The sequence below is a fragment of the Aphelocoma coerulescens genome, chromosome 1A, assembly GCF_041296385.1.
Source record: "Aphelocoma coerulescens isolate FSJ_1873_10779 chromosome 1A, UR_Acoe_1.0, whole genome shotgun sequence".
NCBI classification, from domain to species: domain Eukaryota; kingdom Metazoa; phylum Chordata; class Aves; order Passeriformes; family Corvidae; genus Aphelocoma; species Aphelocoma coerulescens.
Window position 1 is genome coordinate 9,092,630 of NC_091014.1, and position 12,558 is coordinate 9,105,187.

The 12,558-nt window shown below is 50.3% G+C and overlaps 2 protein-coding genes across 2 annotated transcripts; both read right to left on the reverse strand.

Moving 5' to 3' along the window:
• Window positions 1-1,944: 1,944 nt before the first annotated feature.
• LOC138104455 (inositol 1,4,5-trisphosphate receptor-interacting protein-like 1) lies at window positions 1,945-3,444 on the reverse strand. The gene has a single exon (XM_069003756.1). It carries the CDS (start codon window positions 3,442-3,444, stop codon window positions 1,945-1,947), a length of 1,500 nt encoding a protein of 499 aa, XP_068859857.1.
• A 6,946-nt stretch (window positions 3,445-10,390) lies between these two features.
• LOC138104456 (inositol 1,4,5-trisphosphate receptor-interacting protein-like 1) lies at window positions 10,391-11,890 on the reverse strand. Its single transcript, XM_069003758.1, has one exon. The coding sequence runs from the start codon at window positions 11,888-11,890 to the stop codon at window positions 10,391-10,393; it is 1,500 nt and encodes a 499-aa protein (XP_068859859.1).
• Window positions 11,891-12,558: the final 668 nt, after the last annotated feature.

Below are 12,558 nucleotides of genomic sequence, written 5' to 3' on the forward strand. Positions count from 1 at the left end.
TTCTCCTGGAGAAAAGGAAACATTTTTTTTCTGAAAACCCCTGTACAATCAAAAATATTTTTCAGGTCACTTTAGAGGTTTGTCCAATTATTAAAAAGAGTATCAAGAAAAGGTAATACATAGAGGCTAAGGAGCCAAAGTTAGAAGACAAGAGGAACAGCTTTGGTAGAGATGGTAATAGATCTGTCATTCTTGGCTCTGCTGGGTGATTTCATTACTGAGAAATTAACACCCTCCTAAAGTTTAGCCTGAAAATACATGTAAAAACGAAAACCTAAATATACTGTGGCCTTACTGTGACTTTTGGCATTGTGAATCTCCTCCTTCCACAAGCTGGGCCAAAGGGGCTGTGGTGGGAGTGATGCCTTTTCCTGGTCTTAAAATCAAGAATCATACCCGGTTAGAAGGGGAAAAGGGATTTTACCTTGGTATTTATTTTAAGGATCCTTAGGTGCACACGTCCAGGTCATATGCATCGAGATGCGCCCCACCGAGTGTGTGTGTGTGTTTGTGTCCCCAACATTAGGTATAACATTATAGGTTTTACTAATTAGCATATCTATCCAAGATTCCCCAATGAGAGGCTCAAGTGAGCCCCCCTCCCCAAGGATCCTTCCACTGGATGGTTCTATCTTGGTTTACAGAATGTGTTCTGGAGAGGACCTTGGGGTCTGGGGCACACCGATCCCTAACTACGAAGCTTCTAAAATGTTGAGTCTCTTAGCTTGACAAACAAGTCCAAGAATGTAGGCAAAACCCACTAAGAATACAGAAGTTGTAAAAGGTATAATAGGGGTATAAAAGAAAAGGCAAAAAATCTTCATGGCATCAGGAGCAGTGCCTGCCCAGCAGAGGAAGCAAAAGGCAGGGAGCTCAGCGAGCACAGTTCCCTCTCAGTGGAACAGCGAGTTCTGCTGTTGGCAGCGATCCTCCTCTGGGAGGTCCCTGCCTGCTCTCCTCACTCTTGCCTGCTTGTTCCTGGCCCCTCAGAGGACTTCCCTCTCTGACGTGGGCCACAGCAGCTTTCTTTCCCATGCTCTCAATGAGGAGGGGCAGGTTTTAAGCAGCACTGGGAGGATTAATTAATATTTGAGCTGTTTCAACCATCATGACTTCTGGTTGCATTCATGAGACAAAATTAATAGCCTGGCTCTAGAGTGTTGCAGAAATGCAATACCGAGATGTGACTGCTGGACACAATCACCGCTTGAGTCACTTTGTCATTTTTTCAGGTAGCTGCAATGGATGGACATTCTCTAAGAACCATTGGGTTAAATACAAAGAAGGACACTTTTCAGGCAATTTGAGAAACTTCTCTCCTTTTATTATTTCTTCAAACATACATATGTAGATATTACTGAAGGGCAGCTATACCAGAGTAGCTCAACTGCCTAAACTAAGGGTAACTGGGCAATAATCTCACACTAACAATCCTAAAGGACCTCTTGACGCGATGATGATGAAACTAGTTCCTATTAGGAAAACTTGGACTACCTATTCTCCTATGGTAAAGTGAGTTAAAACTATTATCTTCACTTCCACAGACTGAGATGAACTACATCTTTACAAAACCATTATAAAGTACATACAGGTCACTGAAAAAACTACACTAATTTTCTAACAGGCTCGGTTTTGGTCTTCCAGGTGTGCCAGGCAACCTCTCAGCATCAGTGTCTTCCGTGAGGATGTGCAGGTGGAGCCAGTTTCTGCCTTACAGACTTTGGGCAATATTGCAACAGCACCGTCATGACTGGAAGGTGAAGGGCAAGGCAACGCAGAGATGTGTGTCTGCACGGTGAATCCATGTGCCGCAGCATCTTCCATCCATGGGAGCAGGAAAGCAGCTTCAGGATTGCCAGTGAAAAAAGCAAGAATGATGCCGTGCTCACGTGGCTGCCATCGGGTGTGAGCCCCCCCAGCACAGCTCTGTGCAGGGAATTCCTCTCAGAGGCTGGAGAGCAGCGTCCAGAGGCGGAATCGCAGCTGACCATAAGCTTGCATCGCCTCCGCGTGGGCGGCCGGATCTCGGGCCAGGTGCTCAAAGAGGTTGAGCGGCTCGACCGTTCGCATTGCCGGCGGCAAGCTGATCTCCGCAGGAAGCCTCTTGTTGCCCAGGACAAAGTGCTCCAGGCGTTTCAACTGCAGGCAGCGGCGCAGGTATGCCATGATGTCCCACAGCCGCCGCTCAAATTCCCTCCTGCGCCACTTGGACAGCGGTACGGTGGTCAGCACGTGCATGACCACAGTCTTCCAGGTCGAGCTGGAAAAACCTGTGCCCCTCAGGATGTAGGTGAAGAGCTGCAGGCATTTCAGGTGCAAGCTCTCACACGGCACCTGCCTGGCCACGTGCTGGAAGAATTTTGCCTCTGCCACAGCGTACGTCTCAGGCCACGCTGTGCTTGCGATGGACTCGGCCTTGGCGGGCCGGCTGCTCACAGAGCTGCTGGAGCCGCCTTTCTGGGCCTCTGTGGGCTGGCTGACCACAAAGATGTCGGAGTCCCCGTGGCGCACCCCAAACAGCATCTCCACCATCAGGCTCTCCTTGCCTTTGCTCAGCCGGAATTGGCAGGACCGGCTGCAGGGCTGAAACACCAAGTGCCACGAGTACGACTGAGGCAAATGCAGCCACGAGCATCTCACCAGCTGGTAGAACCAGTGGGAGGTTTTCTCCACGTCCAGGTAGGAGCCAGTGCAGAGTGTCTCTAGGAGGCTGGGCTTCTGCTTCCGCCGCAGCTCCTTCTGCGAGTGGTGCAGGAAGCACAACAGCTTCTCGCCCAGCTGCTCCCTCTCGCACGTGCACACCAGCTCCACACGGACGCAGAAGGTCCTTGCTGCCATCTGCCCGGCACTGTTCAGCTCCAGGTGGAAGGCGTGTCCCGGCGGGGGATTCAGTGGGACCAGCATGCGGTACACCACATCCTGCTCACGGGGACTCCAACCCTCAAAGGCACTGCCCACCCCGATGGCTTCTTGAGGCACCGGGTAGAAACTATTGCTCACGCTGTCAGTAAAGACACGCGTGAAGCTCTCCATCAGCTCCGCTGCCACTGAGCGACCTCTCTCCACGTCCTCGACAGGACACTGTATGCGATCCACTAAAAGGATCCCTCGCTTATTCCCAACGTCCCGGGTGTCTTCTTCCTCTTCAGTTCCACCACGGCTGCCTTTGTCCTTGCCATCACCGCGGCCTTCTTTTTCACTGGCAGCCACATTTCCACCTTCTTCTTCTTTTCCATCTTCATTCTTCTTGCCTTTCACATTCGCATCCCTGTTTTCCTGATCCTTCCCATTCCGATCACTGGTTCTGTGTTCACTGGAATGCCTGTCTTCCTTCACCTTCACATTGTTGCTGTCTCCTTCACTTGCTTTATCAGCACCTTCTTCAGTTGAAGCAACATTGCCGTGCTCCTCTCCATTTCCATCTTCATTTTTTTCTCCCTTCATATCGGCAGCACTGCCTTTCTCATCTTTGTCTCCATCATTGCCTTCTTCGTTTCCAACGTCATTCTTTTCTTCCTCAGTTGCAGCAAAACCACAATGGTCTACTGCATTCCCACCATCACTGCTGTCTTCCTGTCCTGTCCAATCACTGCTTCTTTGCTCACCGGCATCACTGCTTTCCTCCACCTTCAGATCCGCATTTTCTCCCTTTCCATCTCCCTCGTATTGACCTTCTTTTACATCATCATTGTTGCCGGCCTTCGTATTTGCATCAATGGTTTTTTCTTCATTTCCATCTCCTCCTTCTTTCTTTTCAGCATCATGGTCTGGTTCCACCTGCACATCCTTGTTTTCTCCTTCATTTGCTTCAGCATGGCCTTCTTTATCTCGAGCAACATTGCCAGGTTCTTCTTCATTTCCTTCAGCAGTGTTGCCTCCTGGCACATTCCCACCACTCCGTCCTTCATCTTTCTTTAAGTCACAGGCATCTTCATTCTTCACATTTTGGTCTTCCTTCACCTTCACATCTTCATTTCCTTCACTGGCATCATCTTCCTCTCCTTCATCTGCAGCCACAGGACTGCCTTCTCCTTCATTTTCATTACCGCTGTCATCTGCCTCCACGGTCATATTATGGTTTTCTCCATCTTCCTTTGAATCAATAGTGTCTTCTTGCTGTTCTTTTCCTCTCTCCTCTCCTAGGGTCTTGCAGGAGCTCTGGTCCTTGCCGCTGCTGTTGGCTTCGCGGCTCTTTCTCCTGCAGCTAAACCACAGGCCCAAGAGGAGCAGGAGTCCAGCAAGAGCCCAGAATGGCCACTGCTGCAGGGCACCAAAGAGCAGGGCTCCCCAGCCCTCGTCCTGCTGCTCCGGGGGCCCTTGCTCCAGCTCCTGCAGCAGCCGAGCCATCTCGCGGTCGAGCAGCTCCTCCCGCTCCTGCATTCGCCGGTGCGTGGCCTCATCCAGCCCATCCCCAGCTGGCTGGGGGTACTGGATCAGGCTTTGCACGAGCACGAAGAGCAATGACAATAAAGCCATGGTCTGCAAGAGGACACACAGAAGGGGTTCAGTAGGGCCGGAATGGAGGCAGCCGGTGCGGGGCAGGAGCCACAGGGATGTGGCAGCAGGAAGGAGAGGGCCCCCGGCAGCTGGCAGGAGGCAAGGCCTGCACCGCTGCCCCAGCGAGCACCGAGCCGGAGCAAGGCGCTCCCGCCAGGGGCTGGGCCCTGCATGCAGGGACAGAACACACGCCCCGGCTGCCGGCGCTTCTGCCCCAGCCCTCCCCCAGCCCGGCCTCCCCACCACCTGTGTGCACTCACCGCTTGCCCAGGCTCTACTGGGGGCAACGGCAACCAACGGGGCCTTTTCTAGCTGCCCCCATTGTGACACGGCCCCTGTGGTGTCACAGGCCCCAGAGCGCATCACAGGCCAGCCCCACCCGCCATCCCCAGCCCGGGAACTCATCATGGCCCTGGGCACCCAGAGCCTCAACAGACACAAAGTGCAGACCCATCAGTCGTGAACCTGGGAACCCCAGGGCTTCCCTGTACAAAGCAGGCACAAGCACCCTCCCACACAAACCCTTGTCAAATACAAATATGGGTGACAGGACCCCGATACGCTCTCTATATAGGTGCAGGCTTTTACTGATGATTGCAGGCAGATGTTCTTTACTATTAACAATAATATTTATTACTTTGGCCACAGCCTGTCATACAATACAGGCTAATTTTTAGTTACAGGTTTAGTGAGAAAGCAAGAATTAGAAGCTGCTTGAATGATGCACAGGAAGTTTAAACGTCATCCAATGTTAAGGCCTACCCTTCTTTTACACCAGCACTGTCCTGCCTCACACATCTTTTGTGAGATAAACCCTTTTGGGAGGGTTTCTCTCCTGAATTTAGGAACACTTTCAAAGATCTGTTTATTGTTTGACAAAAGATCACCTACATCCAACTGATGGTTTGCACAGTAGCACAAAAAACCATCCAAACTACTTCTTACGCTAGATGTGGCTGATCAATAGCCTGGCTGAGAAATGGACAAGCCACTGTAACAAGAAATACAAGTTTGGAAAAGGAAAAAGAAAAGTCCTCAAAACACAGAACTCCTGAAGCTTAGCTCGCTCCACTCTAATGTGCTCTCCCTCAATGCCACATAAAGATGTGCTCCTCCTGACACTTGCAGCAACTGGCTTCTCTCTTGCCATTCCGAGAGGAACTCTATTTTGTATAGGGATGTAGATGTGTCTGCATTTAGACGCCATCCTCAGTACAAACCTCCTCCCTTGCTTTTTTCTGACTGGAGATCCTTGCTACTGGATACGATGTTGCTGTTTATTGGGAAGAGTTTCTCTGATGCTGATCACAGCACAGCACAGCAGGAGCTCCCTTTTTGCTCTCTTGAGCTACTCAAATTCCTCTTGGGTGATCTCTGAAATACTCTTTATCAGCTGAGGGCTGACAAAACACAGAATATCTGATTAATCACCCTTCTCTTCTCCAGCCATGACACAAGAGCCGGGTGCACTCAGAAAACAGTTTTCTGAACCATCCTATATAATAACAATCAATTCCTTATAATTTCTGCCATCTAGATGAGGTCGCCATTGAACAGCTCCATGTCCCAAGTGGTACCCAGCAGGGAGGGAAGCAGAGGAAGACAGGATCACAGCAGCCACTGATCAGTCATTCACAGGCATCATCACAAAGAAAGACGAGAGAATCAGGAATTTCACAGGCTACTGTGTTTCAGCAGCGCATATCATCCTCCTCTTTTTAAATCTCTACTGATCACTACCTTCCAGTCCCTTCACAGTGCTCTCCTAATCCACAGGAGTAACTAAGATGCAGAATGTAAGGAAAAATTTCTTCTGACCTCCAGTCACCTGAGAATCAAGCAGGTAAGAGAAAATCTCCACGCTACTCTAAGGAAGATGTTTTATCAACTCACCTGTAGCTAAAGCTATTCAGAAAGCCCACACTACCAGACCCAGAGTGGTAAAGAGCCTATTCATTTGCTGACCCTGGAGAAAAGGCAGCTTTAAACAAACTCTGCCACTCCCACTCTCTCTCCCTAGAACTTCAGGTTGAGACGCCTAGGACCAACTAAAGAAAAAAGCCATTTCATTCATGCCCTGCTCAAGCATTTCACACCCTCTTGTCCCTCCCAATCTACCAGCCAGTCAAACACAGAAAAAGCAAGAGACCCGTGGTAGGCTTCCAGTGGAAATACTGGCAAAATCTTCTTGGACTGCATTATTTGAAGGACCTGAGGTCAACTCACTGACCGTGAATGACTTTTACTGCTCCACTTAGCCTACCAGCTCAGCTCAGCTCAGCTCAGCTCAGCTCAGCTCAGCAGCCTCCCAGCTACCTTTAGCTGCATAAGCACATGACCTGCAATCAGAAAGGCGTGAATCTTCCTTAGGAAGGAAACAGTCACGGGGAATGAAGAGTGGAGATTAGTCCACGCTCTGAGGAACAGGCAACAGCAACCAAACACTCTGGCAATAGCTTGTGTCTAGAAGCTCTCTACCTTCCAATCCACCTCAAGGCTTTGGGACTTGTGCTGACTTGCACAAAGGAACCCACTCCACCCTGCAGCAGTGGGCTCCTTCTTTCCAGCCTGGATGGAGGCATGTCCTGTATTTTGCAAGCATGTCCAGGTATTCAGAATGGAACATGCTGATCATGATTAGCACCTTAAGGCACGCAGCTCTTCCCTTCTCAAAGAATGCTTTGTGAAATGATAGGCAGTGCTATCCCCACCTTTCCAAACAAATTACCCTCCTTCTATTGCACTTGCCTTCAAAATACTGCCACTTCTTCATTTCAGACTATGCTTCCCTCAGAAGGATGCACAAAAGGTTAGAGTAGTTGCAAGCACCCGCACCTGCAATTTTCAACTAACTGCGTCTTCAGAAAGGCTTCTGACAACAGGCCATTCTCTGGACATGAACACGGCAACGCTGAGGCAAGATAAATGACTTTGCTACATCTTACAGCCCAGATGTCTATGGCCAGAGAAGACACCAGCAGGTTGTCCTGATACTTCTGCTCATCCTCTCTGGTAGCAGCTGTACAGAGAACAACACAGTTTTAAATTCTAACTCAGTTTGTGCTCCACTGATGAACGGAAACAGAAGTAAGGGAAAGGGACTTTTCTTCGGAGCAAATGTGAGTTTTCTGTGGATTTCAGTGTCCAGGATTTAAACCGCTAAGGGGTCTTCTTCAGTAAATCCAAAGGACAATTGGCTACAGAAACCTGTATCTGATACTACTGATAAGCGCTGACAGTTCTCTGGCTGTGACTCATTTCATTCAAACCTGCTTTCTCCGAATGCACATCTGACAGCAGGACTTGCTCCATTCAGCCTGCAGCAGTTCCACAGGAAAGATGTTGTGAAATTGGCCACACATCTTCGCAACACTTCCACTTCAACGTTTTTCCCACTATGTTCAAATGTATTTCTCAGCTTCCTAAGGAGTGCAGTGTCCGTAACAAAGGAGGCGAGAGTTTCATGCAGAAATGGAGAGACCTTGAACCGCAGTGGCCGGAACAACTCTGGTGTAATACCAGTGCCAGATGGCATGGGCATGAAAAGCACACTCACATCAATACGAACAGGCTTAGGAGAGACACAGAGCCCGCAGGGTGAGGTATTCCCAAAGAAGGGGAATTGACAGTGCAAAGGAGAGTTAATACCAACCAGGTGCTCAGTTACTTTATCAGAGCTCCCCTGTTTTCAAGGCCTGAAAGAACAGCTCAGTGCCAGAAAGACATCCAGATCATTTGGCCATGCTTGCTCTTATGGAACACTGTTTTCAATTTCCATCCTAGTGGGGTTGCATACTACTGACCAGTTAAAACCAGCACCTGAGCTACACAACAGTGTTTCAGTGGCAACACTGGACAGCTGTAGGTTCTGCCCTTCCCCTCTCCCAGCATGCTCCTCAGACACACAGCACACTTGCACATGCACCAAAACTCACAGCCACACCCACAGTTTGACCACCTGCAATAGTTTTGGCCCTGGCCAATCTAGCCCTGGGTGGATTGTGCAACAAGAAGCCATGGGGGCCGTGCTTCTCCCCGAATCCAAGCATCGCCCCAGAGGCCACACAAGCTGTGCGGTCAGGCCGTAAGGCTCAATGGCACACAGAGATCAAGTCCTACCCACTGAGAGCACACGTCCTTGTGGAAGGGACTGATGAGAGACTGGAGCTGGGGCAAGGGACAGGGCAGGTCTCTGCAGCTGGGGGCAGAGGAGAGGGGAACAGAGTGGGTGGGTGTGTTTGGGGAGAAGGGAGCAAGGAGGGTGTTCTCCTCCTTCCACAAGCTGGGCCAAAGGGGCTGTGGTGGGAGTGATGCCTTTTCCTGGTCTTAAAATCAAGAATCATACCCGGTTAGAAGGGGAAAAGGGATTTTACCTTGGTATTTATTTTAAGGATCCTTAGGTGCACACGTCCAGGTCATATGCATCGAGATGCGCCCCACCGAGTGTGTGTGTGTGTTTGTGTCCCCAACATTAGGTATAACATTATAGGTTTTACTAATTAGCATATCTATCCAAGATTCCCCAATGAGAGGCTCAAGTGAGCCCCCCTCCCCAAGGATCCTTCCACTGGATGGTTCTATCTTGGTTTACAGAATGTGTTCTGGAGAGGACCTTGGGGTCTGGGGCACACCGATCCCTAACTACGAAGCTTCTAAAATGTTGAGTCTCTTAGCTTGACAAACAAGTCCAAGAATGTAGGCAAAACCCACTAAGAATACAGAAGTTGTAAAAGGTATAATAGGGGTATAAAAGAAAAGGCAAAAAATCTTCATGGCATCAGGAGCAGTGCCTGCCCAGCAGAGGAAGCAAAAGGCAGGGAGCTCAGCGAGCACAGTTCCCTCTCAGTGGAACAGCGAGTTCTGCTGTTGGCAGCGATCCTCCTCTGGGAGGTCCCTGCCTGCTCTCCTCACTCTTGCCTGCTTGTTCCTGGCCCCTCAGAGGACTTCCCTCTCTGACGTGGGCCACAGCAGCTTTCTTTCCCATGCTCTCAATGAGGAGGGGCAGGTTTTAAGCAGCACTGGGAGGATTAATTAATATTTGAGCTGTTTCAACCATCATGACTTCTGGTTGCATTCATGAGACAAAATTAATAGCCTGGCTCTAGAGTGTTGCAGAAATGCAATACCGAGATGTGACTGCTGGACACAATCACCGCTTGAGTCACTTTGTCATTTTTTCAGGTAGCTGCAATGGATGGACATTCTCTAAGAACCATTGGGTTAAATACAAAGAAGGACACTTTTCAGGCAATTTGAGAAACTTCTCTCCTTTTATTATTTCTTCAAACATACATATGTAGATATTACTGAAGGGCAGCTATACCAGAGTAGCTCAACTGCCTAAACTAAGGGTAACTGGGCAATAATCTCACACTAACAATCCTAAAGGACCTCTTGACGCGATGATGATGAAACTAGTTCCTATTAGGAAAACTTGGACTACCTATTCTCCTATGGTAAAGTGAGTTAAAACTATTATCTTCACTTCCACAGACTGAGATGAACTACATCTTTACAAAACCATTATAAAGTACATACAGGTCACTGAAAAAACTACACTAATTTTCTAACAGGCTCGGTTTTGGTCTTCCAGGTGTGCCAGGCAACCTCTCAGCATCAGTGTCTTCCGTGAGGATGTGCAGGTGGAGCCAGTTTCTGCCTTACAGACTTTGGGCAATATTGCAACAGCACCGTCATGACTGGAAGGTGAAGGGCAAGGCAACGCAGAGATGTGTGTCTGCACGGTGAATCCATGTGCCGCAGCATCTTCCATCCATGGGAGCAGGAAAGCAGCTTCAGGATTGCCAGTGAAAAAAGCAAGAATGATGCCGTGCTCACGTGGCTGCCATCGGGTGTGAGCCCCCCCAGCACAGCTCTGTGCAGGGAATTCCTCTCAGAGGCTGGAGAGCAGCGTCCAGAGGCGGAATCGCAGCTGACCATAAGCTTGCATCGCCTCCGCGTGGGCGGCCGGATCTCGGGCCAGGTGCTCAAAGAGGTTGAGCGGCTCGACCGTTCGCATTGCCGGCGGCAAGCTGATCTCCGCAGGAAGCCTCTTGTTGCCCAGGACAAAGTGCTCCAGGCGTTTCAACTGCAGGCAGCGGCGCAGGTATGCCATGATGTCCCACAGCCGCCGCTCAAATTCCCTCCTGCGCCACTTGGACAGCGGTACGGTGGTCAGCACGTGCATGACCACAGTCTTCCAGGTCGAGCTGGAAAAACCTGTGCCCCTCAGGATGTAGGTGAAGAGCTGCAGGCATTTCAGGTGCAAGCTCTCACACGGCACCTGCCTGGCCACGTGCTGGAAGAATTTTGCCTCTGCCACAGCGTACGTCTCAGGCCACGCTGTGCTTGCGATGGACTCGGCCTTGGCGGGCCGGCTGCTCACAGAGCTGCTGGAGCCGCCTTTCTGGGCCTCTGTGGGCTGGCTGACCACAAAGATGTCGGAGTCCCCGTGGCGCACCCCAAACAGCATCTCCACCATCAGGCTCTCCTTGCCTTTGCTCAGCCGGAATTGGCAGGACCGGCTGCAGGGCTGAAACACCAAGTGCCACGAGTACGACTGAGGCAAATGCAGCCACGAGCATCTCACCAGCTGGTAGAACCAGTGGGAGGTTTTCTCCACGTCCAGGTAGGAGCCAGTGCAGAGTGTCTCTAGGAGGCTGGGCTTCTGCTTCCGCCGCAGCTCCTTCTGCGAGTGGTGCAGGAAGCACAACAGCTTCTCGCCCAGCTGCTCCCTCTCGCACGTGCACACCAGCTCCACACGGACGCAGAAGGTCCTTGCTGCCATCTGCCCGGCACTGTTCAGCTCCAGGTGGAAGGCGTGTCCCGGCGGGGGATTCAGTGGGACCAGCATGCGGTACACCACATCCTGCTCACGGGGACTCCAACCCTCAAAGGCACTGCCCACCCCGATGGCTTCTTGAGGCACCGGGTAGAAACTATTGCTCACGCTGTCAGTAAAGACACGCGTGAAGCTCTCCATCAGCTCCGCTGCCACTGAGCGACCTCTCTCCACGTCCTCGACAGGACACTGTATGCGATCCACTAAAAGGATCCCTCGCTTATTCCCAACGTCCCGGGTGTCTTCTTCCTCTTCAGTTCCACCACGGCTGCCTTTGTCCTTGCCATCACCGCGGCCTTCTTTTTCACTGGCAGCCACATTTCCACCTTCTTCTTCTTTTCCATCTTCATTCTTCTTGCCTTTCACATTCGCATCCCTGTTTTCCTGATCCTTCCCATTCCGATCACTGGTTCTGTGTTCACTGGAATGCCTGTCTTCCTTCACCTTCACATTGTTGCTGTCTCCTTCACTTGCTTTATCAGCACCTTCTTCAGTTGAAGCAACATTGCCGTGCTCCTCTCCATTTCCATCTTCATTTTTTTCTCCCTTCATATCGGCAGCACTGCCTTTCTCATCTTTGTCTCCATCATTGCCTTCTTCGTTTCCAACGTCATTCTTTTCTTCCTCAGTTGCAGCAAAACCACAATGGTCTACTGCATTCCCACCATCACTGCTGTCTTCCTGTCCTGTCCAATCACTGCTTCTTTGCTCACCGGCATCACTGCTTTCCTCCACCTTCAGATCCGCATTTTCTCCCTTTCCATCTCCCTCGTATTGACCTTCTTTTACATCATCATTGTTGCCGGCCTTCGTATTTGCATCAATGGTTTTTTCTTCATTTCCATCTCCTCCTTCTTTCTTTTCAGCATCATGGTCTGGTTCCACCTGCACATCCTTGTTTTCTCCTTCATTTGCTTCAGCATGGCCTTCTTTATCTCGAGCAACATTGCCAGGTTCTTCTTCATTTCCTTCAGCAGTGTTGCCTCCTGGCACATTCCCACCACTCCGTCCTTCATCTTTCTTTAAGTCACAGGCATCTTCATTCTTCACATTTTGGTCTTCCTTCACCTTCACATCTTCATTTCCTTCACTGGCATCATCTTCCTCTCCTTCATCTGCAGCCACAGGACTGCCTTCTCCTTCATTTTCATTACCGCTGTCATCTGCCTCCACGGTCATATTATGGTTTTCTCCATCTTCCTTTGAATCAATAGTGTCTT